Source organism: Erpetoichthys calabaricus, chromosome 1 (genome assembly GCF_900747795.2).
Source record: "Erpetoichthys calabaricus chromosome 1, fErpCal1.3, whole genome shotgun sequence".
NCBI lineage: Eukaryota > Metazoa > Chordata > Cladistia > Polypteriformes > Polypteridae > Erpetoichthys > Erpetoichthys calabaricus.
The window spans coordinates 343,777,798-343,802,948 of NC_041394.2; the positions used below are offsets into that span (position 1 = coordinate 343,777,798).

The window sequence follows — 25,151 nt, forward strand, 5'->3', positions numbered from 1 at the left end:
AATTGGAAAGGGAGGTCAGAGGATATGAGAGGGATGCAAGGAATAAATCCATTATCTCCTGAGCCAGTTCTAGTGAAGACAGTTGCCTCAATGAGGTTCTTGTGCAGAGATTTGATCTGAAGCCTGGCGCCATTACAAAGTTTTGATGGTTGTAAGTTTCGTAGTAATATAATTGGTGCGGCAACCTTCAAAAGTAGAGTATGCAGAGGCATAACCCGGAGGATTAAGAGGGTGAAGAAACAAAACAAAAAGGCAGGAGTCACCAGCAGGAAGACGTGAAGCAAGGCGAACAATAACAGGCTTGAAGTGGTGGAGTAAAGAAGAAGGGAGCAGTGAGCACGATGAACAGCTGAGGAAAGTAAGGAAGCAAGTGAGGAGGCACATGAGTGTGGGATGTTGCTAATGTATATAGACAGGGAGCCAATCACGTGGTAGGTGTGCGGACAGCGGCGGTGCGGAAAAAGGAAGGGGGACCGGGGGCAGCCCCTGTGTGTCTCTGCCATGAAATAAATCCTCTGTTAATGGAAATAAGGAATGAACCCACCAAAAGGAGAGGTCAGTTCTGAAAGTTCCTTACAGCAGAATGATGAGAACCGCCAAAAAGAAGACATTATTTTCGAATATTCGTTACGGGGCATGGTGCGAAGTGAAACATACTTAATGTTTGTAAGTATAGTGTAAAGGATGAGCATGGATACTTAACGTTTGTAAGTACAGCATAAAGGATGAGCATGGGAAATTTGGGCATCCTACGTATATTGGAAGTCGCAGAAATAGTGAGGAGGGCTTTCCCCTATCTATATATACAGTTTAGGGGGTACACCCATTGCAACAGGACATGAAACATACCTAACTTTTGTAAGTACACTGCAAGAAATGAGCACACAAAATGTCAGCTTCCTACCTATATGGACAGTGGGAGAGTTAGTGATGAGTCAGTGAGGGCTTTGCCTTTTTTATGTACAGATGTTGTGATATTTGCTTCCAGAATTTGCTGGTATTTATTTAAATCCATTCTTCCCTCTACCAATGACATGTTCCCTGTGTCACTGGCTGCAACACAAGCCCAGAGCTTGAATGATCCAACGCCATGTTTAATAGTTGGGAGACTTGTTGTTTCAATAGAATTCAGACTCCTTTTTTCTCCAAACGTACCGTTGCACATTGTGGCTAAATAGTTCTATTTTGATTTCATCAGTCCACAGGACTTGTTTTCCAAAATGCATCAGGCTTGTTTAGATGTTCATTTGCAAACTGCAGATGCTCAATTTTGGGGCTAGGATGCATTTTCTTCTGCCAACTCTACCATGAAGATCACATTTGTGGAGGTGTCGCTGCACAGTAGAACAGGGCACCACCACTCCAGAGTCTGCTACATTTTCCTGAAGGTCTTTTGCAGTCTAATGGGGTTTTTTTATTTGCCTTTCAACCAATTCATTGAAAAGTTTTCTTGGTCTTCCAGTCCTCAACTTGACCTCCTCTGTTTCCTTTAATTGACATTTCTTAATAACATTACAAACTGAGGAAACAGCTACCTGGAAACACTTTGCTATGTTTTGTCGCCTTTGCCTGGTTTGTAAACATCAAATCTTTTATTTTTTAGAGTGTTAGGCAGCTGCTTAGAGGAGCCCATGGCTGCTGATTGTTAGGACAAAGTCTGAGGAGTCTTGGAATGTATAGAGCTTTGCAGTCTTCATCACTGTGAACAAGCCTAATGAGCTAATGCAAATCTGAGACCTCAAATATACTGGGGTGCTCTTTTCCTTTTTTTTCACTGTACAGTTGAACAAAACAAAAACAACATACTAATCTTGAATTTAATAATGCTGAAAAGAAATGTGTCATCTTTAACTTATGCCTTTTGGTGATCAGTTCATCTTCTACTCACTTAAATATTCACAGTAACAGATATTTTAAGCGAGGGGTCCCAGACTTTTGCATGCCACTCTATTCTGTTCAGTAAGGTAGGTGCATGCTTATTAATAAGACTTTCAAGTGCCATTGTAAGAAGGAGAGAGTTGCTTTCCTTACCAATTTCAAAGTAAGGCAGGGTTGGCTTTGGAATGCCATCTGATGTGGAGATTAATAACACCGGCATATTTGCTGCAGGAAAACACACAGCTTACACTGTGGCTGGTGCTGGGTGCACTGGAAGACTAAACAGTGAAGATACTGCAGATCTGCCAGATGATAGTAAGGTCTTTTACCATCTGGGAAGTCAGCTGCCTCATAAGGGGGTGCATTCGGATTCAGAACAGATATTGCTGCAAGCAGTTGCTACCACTGCACCCTGTCACCTATGTGCATATATCCATCCATTATCCAAATGGAAAAATAGGAAAAGAGTGTGTATTTACAGATCATACTGATTTCCTGTCCCTTGATGCCGACTGGCTTCTAAGTCGATTTTGATTTCCAAGAGCTATCCTCTTGGCACTGTGTTCTGAACTGGCGCTTGCCTTAAAAAGTCGGACTTTAAGGAATTGTCCTTTACCTGCTCCTTTGCAGGTTCTGTTCACTCTTGGTTTTTTATCCACAACAGCTTTTCATCGTGAAATGCCTGACCAATCGGGTATTTCTCAGTCATCACCGAGTTGTGCCATGCCAGCTGTGTAGGATGATATTATACCCTTGTTATCCAGACATATAAGATTTCCTTACACTGTGGTTGAACAGGCAAACATCTAAGTGCAATTCACAGCAATGCCTGGTTTTCCAAATGTAATTGGAGTGGTGAACTGCACCCACATTGCTATAAAGGGGCATTTGGAGAATGAATCTGCTTATGTAAATAGAAAACATTTCCACTCTGTTAATCTGCAAATTATCTGTGAAGTGAAAATGAGTCTCATTAATGTTAATGTCAACATGATTCATCCATTCTGATAAACAGTAGTGTAGGGAACAAACTTGAAAATGGTGCTGTGTGTGATGACTGGTGTCTCGATAAGACATTTAATATTACACCTTTGGTCAAAATTCTAAGTTATCTGTATGATGTAGCCATATAACACAGCCACATAGGTGACGGTGGGAACCCGCTGAAGATGAGGCTCCTCAACCTGGTCACTAACCCACTCTGACTGAACAAAAGTGACATTATAATGATCTCCACTCTCAGGCTTGAGCAGTGGTAGAACATACTATAGATAAGCTTAAGGGCCATTGGCGCAGCCTGGATAAGACTGGTGGAGTGGTGCTCTATAGGTCTCAGAACGTGTGTCACATTGTACAAGCATGGCGTGCGCTGCATAACGTGGCACACAATTGTGGCTTGACGTTACCTGAAGAGATGCGGTATGATGAACCTGACCCAACAAATGATCAGCCAAATCGTACAGCGTTACAACCTCATTTGAATGTAATTGGCAGAACATAAAAACAGGTAATCAGATACTGCATAAACTTTTTAACACAAGTCATTTCATTTGTGGTCAATATCATACAGTATCTTAGCCAGTATCTTACAATATCCACTACAGCATTTTGTGACTCCAGAGCAGAGTCCGTCAGCACACGGCCAGATGGTCACCTGGGGGTTTTCGAGGCAAGGTTATGTGTGCAGTTAGTGCCTGAAAATGTGCTGGGCACATCAATACCTGGAGTCACGTCCCCGACACAGGGCTCCCCTTTTGTAATACTGTCTGAAACAGAATAAACAGAAATACAGCATCTGCTGCCTGCTTTTTTGTCTTATTAAACATGTAAATTATTTAAGATGAATAGGCATAATAGTAAGCGAAAAAAAAGTAATTAAAACTCTCCTTCAGCCACGGTGATAGCCCTCTCGCCTTCTGGTAAAATACTGGTTATAGGTGTCTCACCAATAACTGCAGGAGCTCACTGCTCAAACAGTGTGAGTCCCAGAATTCTGCTACCTCCTCCGGTGGTGTCAGATACTCAAGATGGTGGGCAGCAACTCACCTTTTCACGTCGACTTTGAAGTCTGACCACTTCAGATTTAGGGCACTGTGAGACTTTCTGAATTTGAACTTTTGAGTGCCCCTACTCTATCAATTTCCTTTTGTTGCTTATACCACTGTTTTTGCCACCCAATTGTACATTTTTCCTTTCCTCCACTTCACTGAGCAGGACCTTTCTATTGCATTCACTGAAATTCTTGTTTTTTTACACATGCTTTTGCCGTTGTCTTTTAACAAAACACTGAATGGAAGGGGCTATTTATTTTGATTGGGATATTCCAATAGGAGTAATTCTGGGAAAGGGACTGTAGGATTGTACAAGTGCAATTAATTTTACGCTGAACCGGGATTTATAAAGGTAAAGTGCATAGAAGTTTGCTTATGCACAGTTATATGCATTTGAATTTTTTTTGTGTGCGCACATTTCTAGTTTTGTCCATACATCATGTTTAAGTGTGAATTCTACACAAGGTGTTATACATGAAGGCTCTGAAACATGATTTGCAGCTCCAGTTCAGTGAAGGAAAACAGCCAAAAGACCGGTACATCTGCATCTCACCACAAGGAGGTTTGCCTACTTCTTTGTAGCATCTGCTGCACCACATGACAGTGACGCACACAACATCCCAGCGGAGCCATTTGACAGTACTGCGCTCAAAATCTCTGCTGATGTACCCTCGTCACCAGCTTCATGACTGCAGTGAGACAAAAGACCACGCTGCCATTTCAAGTTTGTGCGCTGCTGCAAGGAATTGGAAGTGGTGCTGGGGAGAACGACTTCAATGGGAGGGCTATATAACGGCAGTGACAAGTTATATCACCCAGGGACAACTCACCCAATTATGAGCTGGCATTACATCATCTGTGGAGATTCATTCTGAAACCTGTCTTTGACAGGTTACCAGTGCTAGTACCTTATAAAAGCTCCCTGAAAGAATATTTATTTGGGTAAGAAATGTCACCTTTTGCTTTACCCAATAGCAGTTCAGTAAGTAACAATTTAAGAATAAAATAAAATGGAGGCACTCTGGAACATTTAAATTCTTTAGGGTGGTACACCAAGGCAAAGAGATGATAGACCACTCAACCCGAGTACAGATCTTATCCAACTAGGCCCACCATTTTAAGGTACACAAAGACTTGGCTATTTAGGTCATTGTGTTTTGACTTCTTTCTCTTCTAATGTACTCCTGAGGGTGTCTGGAGGTGCCACCCAGTTGAAATTGTGACCCAGAAGATTTTGGTTTGGGAGATTCAGAACTGCAATATGGCTTCTGTTGAGATTAATTCCTCCAAATTTTCTTGTGTGTATAGCAAAGTGTATTCTGTCTTTTGTCATTTTTTGAAGCTTTTAGTTATGAACTTTCCAAGACGTTAGTAGCAGCCTGATTATATGTTGAAGTACGAATGCTAATTAATGTTACACCCAACAGACTGCATGCACCCCAGAGGCCTGGTGGATGCTGTAGGGGTAAGTCATATTTTCAGCTCTCTCCAAACCTTTTCAAATTTAATTTTATTTGACATGTATATTATATGGAAATGCTCAAGCATCTAATAAGCAATGTGTTTTTTTTTTGAGTTGTTATATGCAGTATTTGTATGTTTTATTAAAAAAAATTAGCATTTATTAGATTAGCATGCTGCCACAGTGTTTAAACGTAATTCAGCAGAGTGTACAACATATTCTGGATTTTAGTTTTATTTTGTATTACTAGTTTACATTTGTAATTATTAGTATTGACTTAATTTATAATTTAATCTGTATTGGTGAGAAGCTCACTGTATTTTTTTTTTTTTTAAGGGAAAAGGTAATAAACTTTTGTTTCTCCTCTGTGTTGACTTGTTTCTGACACAACACACAATAGGATGGATTCCAGTCAGTTACATGTGCTTACTGTCCAGGCAGGAGTGAACCTCACTCTTTAGTCAGGACAGTTCAGTTGTACTTCTCACCTGTTGTGAACTCTACTGTGTTTCTGAAGAGAACTCTTCTGACAGAATTGTTTCCCACATTCCAAACAGCAATAGGCTTTCTCTCAGGGATTCATTTCTCAACAGTAGTTTGGTTTCCTTATTTTTCAGAACAGGAGTGAACTTCACTCATGAGTCCTTAAGCGTGCTTGTTTTTCTGGACTGATTTTTGAACTCTTGCGGTTTTTACTCCTGTGTGAACTCTGGTGTGTCTCTTCAGACTGCATATTTGTGAAAACTGTTTACCACATTCTTTACAGCAATATGGCTTCTCTCCAGTGTGAATTCTTTTGTGGGTCTGAAGATGGCATCTGCGTGAAAACTGTTTACTGCATTCATTACAGCAATATGGCTTCTCTCCAGTGTGAAGTTTAGTGTGGTTCTGAAGATGGCATCTTCTTGAAAACTGTTTCCCACATTCATTACAGCAATATGGTTTCTCTCCAGTGTGAATTCTTTTGTGGGTCTGAAGATTGCCTCCTCGTGAAAACTGTTTACCACATTCATTACAGCAATATGGCTTCTCTCCTGTGTGAATTCTTTTGTGAATCTGAAGATGGCATTTTGCTGAAAACTGTTTACCACATTCATTACACTGATACAGATTCTCTCTCGTGTGACCTCTAGTGTGTATCTGAAGATTGCCTATTTGTGAAAAGTGTTTACCACATTCATTACAGCAATATGGCTTCTCTCCAGTATGAACTCTAGTATGTTTCAGAAGACTGATCTTTTGTGAAAACTGTTTACCACATTCATTACAGTGAAATGGCTTCTCTCCAGTGTGAATTCTTGTATGTCTCTGCAGAGAAGTCGTGTCACAGAATTTTTTCCCACATTCCACACAGCAGTATGGCTTTTCTGCAGTGTGAATTCTTGTGTGGATTTGAAAACTGCTCCTGTAAGAGAATTGTCTGCCACATTCATTACAGCAATATGGCTTCTCTCCTGTGTGAAATCTAGTGTGTCTCTGAAGAGCACTCCTGCGAGAAAATTCTTTGCCACATTCCAAACAGCAGTGATGTTCTTTTCCTGTATAAAGTTTAAAAGAAGAAAAAAAAATCAGCTAATTTTCAATCCATTGCCTTATTAACATTAATTCACATTAAATACATGCTGGTTGAAATTAGGAACAACATTTGATAAAAAAAAATGATAAAACTTCAGTTGTACACGGAAAGACGCATGATTTATTAATTTTACATTCTCTATAATAACTACTCATCAGGGCCGCATGAAAATAAACTTCCTTTTGCTTGGAAACGTGTGTAAGCCATTTCTAACATAAAAGACAGGATTTATAAAATCATAACTTGCCATGGAAATTGGCTTAATGTTACAGTAAGTTTTGAGCATTCATAAGTCCTATGCAGACGTTTTTGGTGTTGGCATTTTAGCAACTCCAGGTGGAAAATCAAACTAAACAGAAAATCTTATTTCATCGCACATTTTGCACTCTGATGTTTGACAGGCTACACAAGGTATGAATTTTCAGGGATCACAATGATTTTTTGGCTCATGATGATGACTGAATCATAAGCTAGTTTAGACTTTCTAAGACTTTCTCTTTGAACTGTGTGCAGAACTGGACCCTTCATTACAGAGACCATCACACGGAATTCACACAATCCCAGTTCTGTCACAGGTCTTAACAGCTGTGGGTTAATTGTTGATGGCTGCTTTTCAGCGTGAACTGCCTCACCAGTGGGGAATCTCATAGTCACCCTGAGCCAAATCATGCCATTTTTATGAGATGGTATACTTAAGATGATAATAATAATAATAATAATAATAATAATAATGATGCTAATAATAAGATGCTACTGAGATACATGCAATATCCTGATCATTAGTGTGTGCAAGTCATAAACAAAATGCAATCATCAGCAACTTCTTCTGTCATCAGCAGTGGTGGTCTTACTTGGCCTACCAGTTCTTAAGATAGGGGTTTACGATTTCTACGATGCGGAAAACATGGACAGAATCATACGCTTAAAAATGGATTTTAGATTTAAAAATGAAAATGTGCGAAATTTAGAGACTGAAGGGTGACTGTTACAAAACCTCTCAATAAATTCAATTGAATAATCTGTGGTTCTATCATTCAGATATTATTATCTAGTTTATTGTTTTTGAAGCAATTCTTCATAGAAATTCAGTCATGTTTTTAATCTGTTTGTGCGCATGTTTCCTGTAAACCTTCTCGTTAAAGGCATGTGAATTAGCTTAGTTAGAGACAGAAATGTCGAAGCGAACAGTATCAGATACCCTAACTACATCGAAAAAACTAAGAAACACAAGCTTAACTGCAAAATTGAGGGCGCAACAATATCCCAGCGACTGTTACGAATCTGGACAACTTTTCTGCAAGTTTTGCCAGCATACCATAGACTGGACGTGAAAAGGTCCTTGCAATGACGACATCAAATCTAAAACCCATCTCAACAATAAGGAGAAATTAAGATCAAAAAGTGTTCCCCTCAGGTAACAACAAAGGAAACAACAAAATCGTCAGATGCAAGATGCCAGTTTGTGTCCATGTGAGTCATACCACTCGAAAAAATGAGAAAGATGCGTCGTTTCTTTATTAAGCATTGTAAACAAGGAGGCGCGCTGCCGGAAAATAAGAGCAGTCCTTGTCAAACTCATTTGTCCCGTATCTTTGAACAACATATGGACGCCGTTGTTGGAAAGATTTGTGGCAAGAAAATATATGTTGTAGTTGATGAAATGACTGATAGCCGAGACAACATAGTTCTCATCATAGCGGTACGTGAGTAAATACTTGGCTGTATGGTAGTGCTGGGCAGTATACCGGTTCATACCGAAAACCGCTTTTTATTTTTGTTATGATATGGATTTTTCTTATACCGCAACACCGGTGTAAATTGCCTAAACAACGTTTGGAACATGGCACAGCGGGAAACTGTTTAAGGGGGGACCTTTTTCACTGCTACACCGCTAAAGACACATGCAACGGAGTACATGCATTAATGGAGGTGTTGTGCAGGGGCTCTTTTTCACTGCTACACCACTAAACAGGCATGCAACGGAGTAAATGCGTTAGTAGAGGTATTGCGCGGTGAAAATGGACAGAGAACATTCCGAAACTGAAGCTGTAGTAGATAATAAAGTTGAACATGATGACACAGAAGAACTTTTGCCGAAAAAAGGAGTCACGTCTGTTGTCTGGAGATACTTTGGTTTTAAAAGGTCGGATGTGGACCTTTATGTTCAAATGTGTGAATACTGTTTCTATACTACTGGATGATACTGCAAGCCAAGTCGTACTTGTTTTATTTTTTTTCAAAACTGTGTAATGTACCTGGTTACTGTGTAGTTGTGTGAAAACATGTTGACTTTATTCTCGTAATTTGTCATTAAAGTAGAACATCGTAAACTAAACATCTTAAAATGAATTATTCAATTTACTAGATTTTCTCAAATCCAATCATAAGTTATGTAGCACATTAAATGCTTTGTGTTAAGTGTTCCTGGAGCCAAGTTAATTACTACGTGCTTCTTAAACGGACTTCTTCTTGTACTAAGAGGAGGCGCAGGCAGCACACAGAATACATTCATTTCATGATATTCCTGCTCCCTGAACATTTAGAATGCTAAGATAAACATTTAATATCATTTTCATTTGACTCTTCCGTTATAAGCTCGGCCCCTACAAACCTGGCCAGAAGAGCAGGCTTCACCCTGAGATGCAACGAGCCCTTAAAAGTGGGTCACTCTTTTTTTAAAACTGAAGTTAACCATCATCTCGGAAGGATGCATCAGACTACTGACAGCTCTTACAATTCTGGAGGGCGCTCACTGTCCTACTGCAGTCTCAGCATACAGCGTCATGGAGGATCTGGGCTCCGATGAATGGCACTGCAAAATAAGGTTCGGTTGTGCTAGTGTGCCATTTCATTAAAAGGAATGTAAAGTGCCATTTCATTAGTGTTTGTTTTGTTGAAGCTGTTACTACTTTCTTACAGTAAAAAAAAAAAATCCACATCAGGGAAAAATAAACTAGTAAAAACCGAAAATAAAATAAAATGGAATTTGTGAAAAAGTAAAACGGATTCCATAGGGCCCTATTAGGAATTAGTGAGCTTACCAATGCATTCCTTCTTCATATTGATATCCCAGACAGTTGAATTAGGTAATCCTACAGTTTACTGATGCCTGTAATGATTTTATTATTGTTATTGGCCTCACAATGGCTTCTTTGACTTTCAGTGGCACAGCTCTTGCCCTCATGTTGACCAAATGGCAAGTACAGACTCCAAAGGTAGTTTGTAAGTAGAAGTAAGCCGAAGTATATTAAAGAGTGTCTTAAAAGTGACAGGAATGCTATATGTAAAGTATAAAATGAAAAATGTTAGTTGTTAATTGTGGTGGATTTAAAGCCAAGACATTTAATGTAGCTAATTTGATGAGACTCTTGTAGGTTCACCACTCAGCTGAGCTCACTGACTTTCAACAATGCAACGAAAGAAAGAAAACCTTTAAGAAACAAAATATGACTCAGTCGTCAATAACAGAACTTCTGAAAAGACCCAGGAATATGATCAGGACAGGAAACAATCAAAGCGTATTCCTTAAAAAATAATTGGAATTTATCATTTTAGATACCCAACCATTTTCTATAGTGGAAAGTTTAGGGTTCCATCATTTAATTTCTAACTTGGATGCACGATATACTCTGCTGAGCGGATGATCCTTTTCAGACATAGCATTACCCAAGATGTACACTTTCGTGACATCTCATAAACGATGGCATGCAAAAATCTAGGGACCCCCTGATCAAAATAACTCTTACTGTGAAAAGTTAAGTCAATAGAAGATGAACTGATCTCCAAAAGCAATAAATTTAAAGATGAAGCATTCTTTTTTTGCATTTTAAGTAAGATTTGTGTATTATTTATGTTTTGTAGAGTGAAAAAAGGAAGGAGTACCCTGCAAATGTTTAGGCACCCCAAGTGATTGGAGGTCTCAGATAACTTTTTTCCAAGATCTTACAGACTTACTTCCTTAGGGCTTTGTCTTGTTCACAATCATCATTTGGAGTGGCCAGGTGATGCAAAATTCAAAGCCATATAAATTCTCTGACTCAAACCATCCTAACAATCAGCAGCCATGGGCTCCTCTAAGCAGCTGCCTAGCACTCTAAGAAACAAAATAAGTGGTGCCCCAAAGCAGGAAAATGCTATCTAGTAGCCATTTCCTCAGTTCATAATACTATTTAGAAATGGCAGTTAACAGCAACAGTGGAGGTCAGTGAGGTCTAGAAGACCAAGAAAAATTTCCAAGAGAACTCCTGATAGGATTGCTAGAAAGGCAAATCGAAACTTCTGTTTGCTAAAGCTTCCCGGAGGTCTTTTGTAGTCAGACTCTGGAGTGGTGGTACACTGTTCTACTGTTTAGCGAAACCACCATAAAGATCCAACAAAAGAAAACCTTTCCTGTGTCCTCACCACAAAATTCAGTATCGGAAATGTGCAGATGAAAATCTAAACAAGCCTGATGTAGTTTGGAAACAATTCCTGTGGACTGATAAGGTCAAAAAAAGAACTCTTTGGCCACAATGTGCAAAGAGCACAGAATCCCATGACAGGAACACATCTCTGACCATTAAGCAAGGTAGTAGATCGGTCATGTTTCAGGCTTCTGTTGCAGCCAGTAGCACGGGGAAATTTTCATTGGTAGATGGAAGAATGGATTCAATTAAATACCAGAAAATTTTAGAAGCATATGTCACACCATCTAAAAGCTACAACCAAAAAGAGTATGGATTCTACAACAGGATAACAATCAGAACTGCACCTCAAAATTCACAATGGACAACCTCAAGGGGCCCAAGCTTAAGGTTTTGGCATGACTCTCACAGTCCACTGACATAAACATCAATGAAAATCTGCGGATAGACCTCAAAAAAGCAATGCATGCAAGAAGGCCCAAGAAACTCACAGAACTAGCAGCCTTTAATAAGGACAAATGGGCAAAAATCCCCCAAATAAGAATTTGAAGACTCTTAGCTGGCCAAATCACTGGCTATGATTTGTGCCAATGGGGTGTTACTAAGTACTGACCATGCAGGTGCCCATACTTTTCCTTCATGCCCTTTTACTTTTTTGTTATTTTGAAATGATAAATGATGGAAATAAAAAAGTAATCTTGCTTTTATATTGAAGAAATTTGCCATCTTCAGCTTTAGGCCTTTTGGAAATCAGGTCATCTTTTACTTACTTAGCTTGTCACAGTAACAGAAATATTGCCTGGTGTGACCAAACTTTTGCATGGCACTGTACAAGCCTTGCTGAGAGGGAACTCAATTTCTCTAAGTTGTGTTAATGGATCAAGACGAGCGTGAGGGCCATTCGTGGATTGTTCTTTGTCTGCCACCTCCTCTTAGACTCACCCAGTGATAAGCACAAATCTCCACACAACATCACTCTGAGTACCACTGAGGCAGACCAGTCAATCTAACCCTAGGATTGGTAAAACTGCACAGGCAACACAAAATGCTTATCTCACTGCTCTACTGCCTGTTAAGTAAATTAACAAAGGCAAAGAGAATTAAATCAAAATAATTTACAGCAAATTCAGAAAGAAAAAAAAAGTCAAATAGAACAAAATTGCTTTATTTTCACATATTCTTCAAGGGTAAACTAACAATTAGACAAACATCTCTCAATACATATAAAAAAAGAAAAGTCTGGTGTCCATGCCCGAGTGTAACACCCAATGAACAAAGGCAACAAGACACACAAAGAAAGACGGATGTAAGGCCTAGCATATCCAGTGCACAGAGAGTGCTAAATACATTATGTGATCAAAACACACAAAGTTAACATTTTACCATTGTGCACCTTTTACTACGCAGACATTTCACTGTGCTAGTATTTTAAAATCAGAGAATAGAAGAAGAGAACAGCTTATAAAATTGTGTGTGAAACTAATTTATAGCATCATTTTTTTTCTACAAAACTATGAAAAAAGCTGTCTTGCTCATCACAAATAAACACAATTGAAATAATCAAAATACTGGTCGCCAATGTCACAATTACGCTTTATAGTCCTGGTCAGCAGCACTAATCTCCAGACATCATACAGGGGTCACTGAGGCACACAGACCACCTGCCACACTAGGCCTAGGAGGGGGAGCTGCACAGGCCACACATCAAGTGTGTATGTCATTGCACTAGATACTTCATGACTGTGTAGGTCAAAGTGGGCATTGATCATTTAAATAGGATTTCTAGTGGCACACAAGGCCTGTTAAGACAGAAGATTTAATAAGGATGCAGAAAGCCAGCTGCACCCACTCACCCCGCAATTCTGAATGAATGGCTGAACTGCAGCTCATAGCAGTTATCAGCCCAGTACTTCATCTAAACACAAAGGTGTAAATCAGAGTCAAGCCGACACCTCTGCAGAGGCTCCTTCAAACAAAATAGCAGCCAAAAAGACATTCATCTTAGGCTTGTAACCAAGAACTGAACCTGCCTGTTCGTGATGGGCAAAATAACGAGCCTAAAAGCTGGTCCTGGATCTACAAATGGAAGGGGCTTTAATCCAATCAGCAGAGGCTGCACCTTCCTTTAAGTGTAGCTGCACTCATCTCTTCTGTCTCTTTTGGGGGCTGAAAGCTGTAAATATGTTCTCTCTTGGGAGCCAAAACACAGACAATGCTTTCTCTTTGTGAGCTCAAAGCTGATAATGTGCTCTCTTTGGGGTGAGAAGCCATCCACACTCTGCGGAGAAAACAGTTCACATACTTTATTTGACTTGGAAGCTCCTCTCTAGAGAGCCTTGGACCAGGATGCCCTGAACTACCTGTAAGGGCCACCCTTCCCAACCTCTAGTTACTGAGCACAGTCTGAGAAGAACAAAAAAAGTCATTACTTCAAGAAGGGAACTTCGGAACCTACACTCTTGTGCCAGAAAGGGGCAGAATGCACAGCAAAGTGCCTAAAATTGAAACGAGAAAGGCAGCATCACAGCACATCGTGAACAAAGGAACAGAAAGCAAAGACAAAGAGTGAACTCCAAAAAGAGAAAAGTCCCCCAGTTGAACTCAGAACAACAACAACTCTCCACGACATCAGAAGTCCTCCTTAAAGTCCTGCTATCGTAAACCTACTTACCTGTGCCAAGATAAATTAGAACTCTAAACAGTAACTAAACAGTCTCTTCTGTGTTATGTTTGTACTGTATGTGTAGTCTGCCTGCATCTTTTCTTCTCTGTCAACATATATGCAGTTATCATTGTTCTACAATCCTTGTGTTTTTCAACACATTGTATTATTCTGTTTCTTAAACTAAGTGTGCATGAGTTACCTTGATTTAAGTCTAATGGACAGAGACTCCACTCCTCATACAGAGGAGTATGGTAAACAAATCGAGAGCCTTACAAATTTATTTTCCTTCGATTAAAAAGAAATTGGAATTATTGCAAATAATTTGATGAGAACGGGCCATTCAGCCCAACAAAGCTTGCCAATCTGAAAACAACACCAATCTGAGTTTTGAAGGTCCCTAAACTCCTACTGTCCACCACACTACCTGGCAATTTATTCCATGTGTTTGTGGTTTTCCGTGTGAAGAAAAACTCTCTAATGTTTATGCAAAACATAATTTAATGTTTCCAACTGAGTCCTCATGTTCATGTTGAACTCTTTTTACTTTCTCATATACAAAATAAATAGAAAGTATAGTAATCATGAAAAAAGCTGATCAGCAGGTACAAAAAAGCTTGGTGGAGGCCATTACTGCTAAAGAAGGGTCAACCAGTCAGTAAAGACAGGAGGGACATAGAGTGGATAGTGAATGTTTAATGATGTGTTCAGGACTGACAAGAAGTCATCCAATTGTTTGTGTGTTATTAGTTTAAGACGACTGTGGTTGCCTGTAATTAGAGCATAGCTGAATATCAGACCACATTGATGCACATATCCAGGGAATTTTAAAGAGATCACTGCCTTTTTTTATTTTTGTAGTTGCACATTTGTATATCACTCTTTATGCAAAAGTCCTAAACATGTCTTTGGTAAAGTCACTATAATGGAAGAATAGCAAATTGCTAAACCTTACACTACAATAGATAAAATCTTAAACTTACATTTAAACATAATATAATGTTGTGACAGACGACCGGCTATGGACTCCGGTCGTCACCCCCAGGCCGCTAGGAGGAGCCCTCCGGACAGCATATTTGTGCCCCGAGTTCCAGCAGGGCCTCATGGACTTTGTAGTGTTGTGATACAGCCCTGCTGGATACCTTGGGGGCCGCCAGGAGTCGCTGTAGGGGGGCTAGTGGGCTCTGGCATGCCCTATAACCCGGGAGTGCATCTCAGTCACGTGACTGGAAGAAGCGATGTGCTCCCGGGATGAAGAAAAGGACTGTTTGCCCTGACCCGGAAGGAAATGGACTTGTGGGTTTGGCTTGGAGCCACTTCCGGGTCAGGGGCTATAAAAGGACTCTGGGAAGCCCAGAACACCGAGCTGAGCTGGGAGGTAAGAGGGCGAAGTGTCTGGGCGAGGAGGAGAGAGTATTGTTTATTGAATAGTGTATTGTGTTAATGAGTGTGGGGAGGAGAGTGCTTGGTGCACTACTGTATAATAAAAATAATTATTATACTTTCACCTGGTCATCAGAGTGGTACCTGAGGGTGTTAGAGGTGGCTCCACGCCTCTACTGCTACAATGTACTATTTTCACTCCATTTCAACATTTCTTATAATAACCACAAGACCTAATCTTTCAGGCCCATAAACCCCAATCCTAATACTTACACACTTTTATTTTACACTTACTTTTCCCAGACTTCTTTGTAGGTGGTGGCTGATTTTCCTGAGTTCTAACAGGTATAGTCTCCTCAGGCCTCTTTGTGTCAGACTGTAATGATTCAGACTTCACATTTACAGAAGGCTCTGGAGATGAACAGTGTCTGCTTTGAGAAGAGTCTAACTCTGTCACCACTCCATCTTGATACCCATCATGAAAGTCGTCTTCCTCAGTACTCTTTAAATTTGTATGGTTATGTGTCTCAATACTGACCGACTTCTTTTCACCTTCTTCTTTAATGCTCACTGACCGCAGTTCACTGTTCTCCTCCTTAATGCTCAGACTTTCCTGTTTAGGGTAGATGGACTCCCACTCACAGTCCTCCTCCTTAATATCCATGATATTCGTGTCCACATCACAAGTCTCCTGTTTCAATTCCATCGAGATGTTACAGTAAACAGCAGCTTTTTCTTTTTTCCTGTAGAAAGAAAAACAATCAGCTTCATTAAAAGTGCATCATTTTGATCTAAAGATACATGAATGTCATTATACAAGACCCTCTCTGTTAAGGCTTCTTAAAGTTAAACAGTTCATTGCATGCCGACAGTAACTCATTGCTCTTAATTTCAAATTATCAGATGTGAAACAATCTTGAAGGTCCAACAGGCTAAAACAAGAAGACTATCTTACACAGTTGTGGGTAAGCAGTATTCACAATATGAAATAAACATACAGTGCTGTTGGGGTCCCAGAATTGTGCTATCAGTTGTGTTGGGGCACAGGACTGTCCTAAGAAAGAGAAACATGAGGAGGGAGAACATAAAAAACAGGAAATGTTTCAGAGCTGAAATGTGCAACTGCAACAGGAAAAGACAACCAAGTGAAATAAGGGGTTTGCTAGCTTTGGCATAGATAGATAGATAGATAGATAGATAGATAGATAGATAGATAGATAGATAGATAGATAGATAGATAGATAGATAGATAGATAGATAGATAGATAGATAGATAGATAGATAGATAGATAGATAGATAGATAGATAGATAGATAGATAGATAGATAGATAGATAGATAGATAGATAGATAGATAGATAGATAGATAGATAGATTGTTCTCCTCAGCACCATGTTTTTTGTGTGTTTAGTAAATTACAATTTTTATAATAACTATTTTTCTAACTTGCCAGTGAGAGACGCTTTGGCTTATGAACTAACAAAAATATGTTATTCCAGGGTTCAGGAGAAATAGTGTCCACATGAATAAATTCTAATCTGTTTGTTTTCCCTTTCTCAGAGTGAATGTTTCAGGGACAAGGTTACAAGGCTGCAGAAAGTACATGTAGTTTATGCAAAGGCGTCTCTCCTGTGCTTAGCTTTGAGAACACAGATAATGCTTAGCTCAACAGACATATTGTTTAACTTTACTGTTTTGATAAGGATGTTCTTTCTGTCTTATTAATCATGAAATGCTGAATTATAAAAACCCCTCCTAATTTTTTCTCGGTGTTCAATTGAGCTTTGCGGCAATAAGTTATGCTCTTTTGAATCTCTACTTACTGTGACACCGAATGAATAAAAAAGAGAATTGAGAAATATTATCTGCCTGCTTTTCAGTGTGCCTTTTTCGTCCACAATAGCTTTATTAATCCCAAGGGGATTAATATGATGGTGTGTAACTTCTATTTTTGCCAGTATGTTTGACAAACCTTCCTGGGTAGCTGAATTAATCAATTTATTAAAAGCCAACATTCCTCTCTGTTATCCACTGAGTCAATAACTTTTGATTGTATTATTATGTTCTTATGTAATACGTTACCATGGCTGTTCGTTTGTCTGTCCAGGATTTTTAAATCACTTGTAGCTCGCAAACCGTTTCACCTATTGACTTGAAATTTGGTATACATATTCTACGTGATGTCTACTATCCGCTTTCGGGGTGATCATTTTTATTACTCTTTTTATTTTTATTTTGTTTTATTGTAGAATCAACTCTCGGCAGTGCGCAGCAGGGCGGCCGTGCGGCGCATGCATATGGGCGCCGTTCTCATTCCCTACCACCTTCGCTAATCATTCTTGAGGCAGATTGAAGACTTAAGTGAAAAATTAAAGAAAACGTACTAAGTAATTGCAACACAAAAACTAACTTAATCAGTTTTAACGTGAAAAGATGCCGACGAAAGAAGAGAAGCAGCGGGCCGCTAGGGTGGAGAAAAGAAGAGCTGCTCAGGAAGTAGCAAGCACATCAACCTCTGAGCAAACAAATGATAAATGTACAGAGAAAGAGAAAACTATGAATGCTCAAGTCAAATGTATTCACAGCACGTTATCGTGCAGTACACCGTTACTGGTATTTAATAAACCCCTTGTTCTCACTAAAGGTTTTAAAATGCATTGTTTTGTTAAAATGTGATCATCCCTTCTGCATTAGTAAATAGCTGATTGACCTGACTTAAGCTCCTTCACACACAACAATAATAATAATAATAATAATCCTCTTTATTGAATTTCGACAATAAATTTTTAACAATAGAAAAAAAACCAATCAATTTGAATACTGCACACTGTCACACACATGCGAGTAGGAGGGAGCTGCCATGGACCTTCCGGTTCAGGCGTCCAGCAGAATGTCAGTTCCGGGTTCATTACATCACTTCCGGTCTGAACATTTAAAACCGCCATCTTTCCAACAGTTGATCAGTTCTTATCTGGATTCTTCTGAATGCACATCAGTGTGAATTCTCAAAATCTATTGAATACAGGGATATTATAAGGGTGGCAGCCCCAGACCTTTTTAAGTGCGCAGAGTCTGATCATTTTCACAGCGCATTACGATGAAAATGAGAGAACATTAAAATATGACTAAATAAAATTATTTTTAGTTTTGGATTAATCTCCCACAGTTTTCTTCTTTAATACCCCATCCTTTTTGATTAAATATGCCATTCAGTGTACTCTGACTCTCTTGTCTGCAGTTTAGCACACAAACTGATTCTTTCGGTGAACTAGTTCAGTGTATTGTACTACAAGTCTCATGTCTGCAGTTCTTGAACAAACTTGCAATAGTACTCCAGATGAGTAGGGGCATACTGGTTCATTCAATCAGTCAGTAATATTGAGACAGTCATAGTCACTCAGTCAGAGTGAACCAACCAATGGGAGGTGCTTAGTGTCATCTGCCAAGTCAGTCATTGGCTAGTTGTCATCATGACTGTTTTTCTGAAACAGTTTATTGATGGTGTATTTCCCAAAGACAGCAGCCATTTAAGTGAAGTTAAGATGACCGCCCCAGACTGTTGTGGAATGTAATATAGAACTTAGCACACTGTGCATGCCTCGAAAAGATTTGTTCTTTAAAGTCAATGAACCAGTTTGTTTGTTCAAAAACCAAGACAAGTATAAAAGAACTAGTTTGTTTGTTTACTGCACATCACTAGTATTGACACATCAGTATGGGGCAGCCCATATCATTATCTTTATATAAAATATGCTACCATGGCTGTTCGTTTGTCTGTCCAGAATTTTAAATCATCTGTAACTTGCAAACCATTTGATCTATTGACCTGAAATTTGGTACACATACACTACGTGATATCTAATATCTGCTTTTGGGGTGATGATTGACCTCCAAAGTTATTTCTCTTATTATTTTTTTTTTATTGTAGAATCAACTCTCAGCAGCAGGGCGGCTGTGTGGTGCATGCGTATGAGAGCTGTGCTCATGCCTACCACCTTCACCGTCACTTCCCCTACCTCTTCATATCTTAAATCATTCTTGAGGCAGATTGAAGACTTAAGTGCCAGCTTAAGTGAACAATTAAAGAAAACGTACTAAGTAACTGCAACATAAACACTGACTTAATCAGTTTTAATGTGAAAAGATGCCTACGAAAGAAGAGAAGAAGCAGGCCAGTAGGGTGGAGAAAACAAGAGATGCTCACAAAGCAGCAAGCGCATCAACTTCTGAGCAAATGAATGCTAAACGTACAGAGAAAGAGGATGAAAACTATGAAGAGCGTACTCAGCATTTATGACAGGCTGATGCAGAGCAAAAGAGAATTGCTCGAGCAAATGAGAGCAAAGAACAGACCATACAATGAAGACAGGCCGACAAGAAAATCGCAAGAGCAAATGAGACTGAGGAAGAGGCTAATCGACATCGGCAATTAGTGGTCAAACGTGCCAGAATTGCAAAGGCAAATGAGACAGAGCACAGTGCCATCCAGCAACGACAAAGAGACACTGATCGCATGAGAATAGCTAGAACAAGCGAGAGTTATGACCAGAGAGTATATCATTTAAGACAAAACACGGCAAATAGGCACAACTTATGATAAAATGAGAGCGTAATGGATACTCAAGAAAGATGCCAGAGTAGAAGAACTCTTGACAATAGGACCCCTTCGCACGAAAATTTAACTACACTGACATTCCAAAACATTATATGTGGAACTGAAAAAACCGTAAGTGGCAGAAAAGGCACAAAGGTGCACATAAAGTAATTGGAAGAATGTATACAGTAAACATAACAGAAGCTGAAAGATATTTTTTGCATCTTCTGTTATTGCACATTAAAGAAGCGACAAGTTACATTTACCTGAAGTCGTTTAATGAAACTATTAGTTCCAGTTTTCGGGAAGCTGGAAAGCAATATGGGCTTCTCATAGATGACAAAGTGTGGGAAAACACACTAACTGATGCAATTGTTTATAATATGCAGCGCCAGATCAGAGATTTGTTCGCATATATTTGTATGTTTGGAACACCAACTGAGAGAAGCTGTGGGAAAAATTTTAAGATACTTATGATTGAAGATTTTTGCATGACATTACATAATGGAAAGATGGTGAATGTACGCAATGTGAAATGCATGCCCTTAAGGAGCTGAATGATATTTTTCAAAGTCATGGCCAAGGGAGTAATTCGAATTTTAATTTCACCGATCCTCCTATAAGTCTTCCCGCCTTGACTAGGGTTGTATTTAATGCTACAATTGAGCAAACAACAGCAGAACAAATTATACAAATTTTAAATCAAGAGCAAAGATTAGCATCCGACGAAACAGTCAGAGCCATGATGAGAACAATGCAAATTGCTATTTGGATGGTCCTGGGGGAAGTGGTAAGACTTGTATAAGATGCTGATGCATTACATTAGAGGAAGAAATGAAATTGTTCTTTCTGCTGCATCGACTGGAATTGCAGCTAATTTATTAATTGGAGGGAGAACTTCCCATTCTCAGTATGGACTTGGTCCAAATATTGTAGAGAATACAACTTCAACTATAACCGAGAATAGTGTAGCTGCAAATTTATTTAGACAGGCCAAGCTTTTGATTATAGATAAATGCTCAATGATGTCAGGACTTGCTCTAAATGCAATTGAAAGAATGTTATGGTAAACCGTAATGAAAAATAACATTCCATTTGGAGGAAAGGTTTTGTTGATGGGAGGCGATTTTCGCCAGTGCCTTACTATAGGTAAACACAGAACAAAACGAGCAATCCTGCAGGCATGTTTGCATGATGATAAGTTTTTCAAAGACTTCAAAAGGCTCACTCTAAAAAATAACATGAGATCAGTTGATCCACAGTTTACAGAATGGCTAATGAAGCTTGGAAACGGAAGTCTTACCAATGATTGTGACTTAGATGAAAATATTATAGAAATACAGAATGAGTATTTATATTATTTAGGTGCCGCCATGAAATACAGAATGAGTTCATTAGTAACTGAAATCTTTGGAGATTGTATTAATCCACAAATAGTTAGGAATATGACAGGAAAGGCAATTTTATGCCCTAAAAATTCCGATTTCAATTAAACAAGGATGTTCTTAATAAAATGTCACACAACGCTGTAATATACTTGAGCGATGACTCAATACAAACTGATGATGATGAAAGAGATAACTTTCCTGTTGAGTTTTTAAATAGTCCTTTCTCCATCTGGGTTTGCTCCACATAGTCTGAAATTGATGTTTGGAGCTATTATTATGTTAATGCGGAACTTAAATAGTAAACGAGGTTTGTGCAATGGAACACGACTTATTGTTAAGAGATTTAAAACCCAATGTAATTGAGGTAGAGATTATTACTGGCTCAAGTATAGCCGATGTTGTGCTTATACCATGGATAGATTTGATTACCAATGATACCGATTTTCCAGTTAAATTGGGAAGAAGACAATTCCCTATAAAACTTGCTTTTGCTGTGACAATCAACAAGTCCCAGGGACAGACACTCGATAGATTTGGGATATTTTTACCAGAACCCGTTTTTGGATGTGGACAACTATATATTGCCTTTTCAAGAGTACAACGATCACAAGATGTAAAGGTTAAAGTCCGAGATTCACCATCTCAGGGAAAGCTGATTGAGGGAAGTGAGAGAGTATTTACTAGAAATATCGTTTATCACGAGGTTGTTTGTCGCCAAGACACATGAGTGTTTTCATTTTACACTGTAGCTCCCAAAACATTTGACCTATTGATCTATTTAACTAAAATTTGGTATACAAATTATATTATGTGACCTCTACTGTCCACTTTTGGAGTGATTGATTCCAACGTCAAAGGTCATCCGAGTAAAGTCAAATCACGTGTATTCACTGCACAGTTGCGTGCAGTTACAGTCACCTGCAGCTCCCAAACCATTTGTCCTACTGACCTGAAATTTTGCACACATATATGATCGACGAAGGTCAAGGGTCAATGGAGTATAATCAAGTCAAGTGTATAACGTGCAGTGCCATTACTGGTATATATATATATGTGCCACTCCCTTATTGAGGCACATTAATATCCTCTATTAATGTTGTCTAGGGTCACTAAATATAGATTCTTTTTACTTGCATATGAAACAACAGGAGTCAAAGTTAAAAGAGGATGTGTTAAAAAAAACAAAACAATACATTATGGGTGACTTAATGTCTTTGACTTTTCCACACTAAACCACAGTTAAAATTAGCTGGATTAGTTTTGTAAAAAATTCTTCTAATGACCTGAATTGCAAACACAATTTCACTTTAGCAAATTTGGGGGTCAGTTTCTTCTATTATGCCCTTCAGGGATAAGTAAGCAAACTATAAAATTGGTTACCTTTCATAAACAAGTTTTGATGAATTGGCCTTTACTGTATAAACATAATTATTCTCCACACAACTTTATCTCACTCTGTGTAACAAAACAAATGTTACCCACAAAGAAGATAACATTTTCTTAAATTTTAATATTATTTGTTCACCATGTAATTAATTAGAATCACTACGTGACTGACTGTTCTGATTTGTAAAAACAGGAAATCTTTCTTCAGTAAGGGAATATGAAATTGTATTTGACCTTACCCCAGATGCCTTTTTCTCTTTAAGTATAAGCAGCCACACCACTGAAAACACTTTTTGATTAGGTAGTTTAATATCTACTGTATAAAAGGAAAATACACGTAATAAGTTTATAAGGTGCTAATTAATTCATAAATTTGATCCATCTGTGACATTTCACTAGTCAACTCAATAGAAGAAAACTGCCAGCTCAATCTGGACCTTCACATATGTTTTAACAATAACTAAAATGAGAAAACTGTTGTTTAAAACATTGCACAGTTAATACTTATAACTCGATTAATACAGCACCATGTGAGCGAGTCCATTGATTTAAGTGATGCTTGTGTGTTCTGTAAAGGGGCTACAGAATCTGCTGATGACTCTTTTTTCATTGTAAATTTCTCAACTCTTTTTGGACAAATGATTTTATAAAAGTGGATAAAGAAACTGGTAGGCAGATCTCTCTTTAAATGTGCTGCATAGTTACATTTTGATAACTCTTCCTTTATCTCAGATAAACACTATAAAATTAAACGTTTATGCACTTCAGATGAGGCTTTCCAAAAGAGTACTATCATTTATATTGTATGTATGCAATTATTTATAAAATCACTCAGTCTAATAAGTTTGCATTACCAACAAAAGAAAAAAAATAATAATATGAATCTATTTCTATTCTTTTGTTAAGGCCTGTCAACTTGAATCAATTTATTTTTATTTTCATTAGAATTTAGTGCCAATGCTTATGTTTTTCTTTTAAATCCTGTGTACTATAGATAGATAGATAGATAGATAGATAGATAGATAGATAGATAGATAGATAGATAGATAGAACCAATACCAGGTCTAAAATCTATCTATGTTTATATTATACATTTATGAAAAGCGTGTAATGAAAAAATCATTAAATTTATTATCTTAATTGCACAACGTGATCGCACGAATACTCTCATTCCACTGGAATAATCCGCATACCCCACTCATAACTCGATGGGAAAATGACATCCTGTCTTAAACTGAAATAATGAAATTCTCTCTGTAGCAAAAATGAATTCATGTCATCGTAAAACAGCTTGCCGGGTGCTCGCTGGACTCGTGCTGCTGTTTTAACGAATAAAAGTAAAGACGCCGATCTCTTTGCTTCATTTTGCTCTCTGATCATCGTAGAAGGAGAAGGTTGTGTGCTTTATGTTTTTTTTATATGACGGACATTTGGTGCACAAAGCCACTACCTCCGTACTGCTTTTGCGAGTGTATCATTGAACAGACTGCGTGTCACTGCCGGGAGTTTAAACGTGTAAATTAAAAAAAGAAACCCCGAGATCGATGCGATTTTCTTGTATGGAAGAACACCGACTAAAGGAATAGATGATAAGGAATAAAGATTAACAAGGGATATAAACAGAAGTATAACAGGAGAAGGTGAAATAAAAAAGTGAGCCACAGGCAGAAGCCAACTCAGGCGGCACACGATGAGCGCTCTTAGTAAAGACCAACCTGCTGTTCAAGAAGCATGCTGTAGCCCTGCCAGACGCCAAAGATAAAATCCCACACACACAAAGTGACGTCCCTGAACACCGACCACTTACTTTCTAACTCTAGATGATACGTTTAAAAGTCGGTCACTCCGCAGCAATAGGCTCTCCTCCCGTTAGCTCTCACGTTTACTGCTCGCAAGAGTCGAGACGTTCGTGCACCTCTGTTTAGTCGACGCTACTTGATGACGTCACAGCAGCGACAGCCTTTTGGTTTAACAACACCTTCGTGAAGGTCGACTGTAGCTGGCAGGAGGTAAAGGATTACAGTATAGGTTTACGTGAGAGGCAGGGGCGTAGCAAGGTCTGGTGGCACCCGGTGCGGAGTTTAAACTTGTCACCCCCATGTCCACCAAAATATAAAATTAAATTTATTGAGAAAGCAATTTTTTTACTCAACTGGTTAAGTAAAGACGGCATAATGTTAATTATTTTGTAAACAATTTATGAATAAAAAAAAGTAAAATGCCTTTTAATTAATAAGCCAGTTTAATGTACAATGTAAGAAATCTTTTTTCATAGTGATAGTACCTAGTATATAACTTTATTATTATTATAATACAATTTAATGAAAACTCAATTGTTTACAAGTTTCGTTCTCTAGGCTCTAATCCAA

The 25,151-nt window shown here is 38.6% G+C and overlaps 1 protein-coding gene across 1 annotated transcript in view; it reads right to left on the minus strand.

The window, feature by feature from the left end:
• The window catches only part of LOC114664953 (gastrula zinc finger protein XlCGF26.1-like), an 87,746-nt gene extending 63,018 nt beyond the window's left edge, over nucleotides 1-24,728 (minus strand). Inside the window, exons 1-2 of the mRNA XM_051925600.1 lie at nucleotides 24,590-24,728; nucleotides 15,710-16,158 (exon numbers count right to left, since the gene is read on the minus strand). Coding sequence (XP_051781560.1) covers nucleotides 15,710-16,121 — 412 coding nt within the window. The 5' untranslated portion in view covers nucleotides 16,122-16,158; nucleotides 24,590-24,728. The remainder of the gene's footprint in view (nucleotides 1-15,709; nucleotides 16,159-24,589) is intronic.
• Nucleotides 24,729-25,151: the final 423 nt, after the last annotated feature.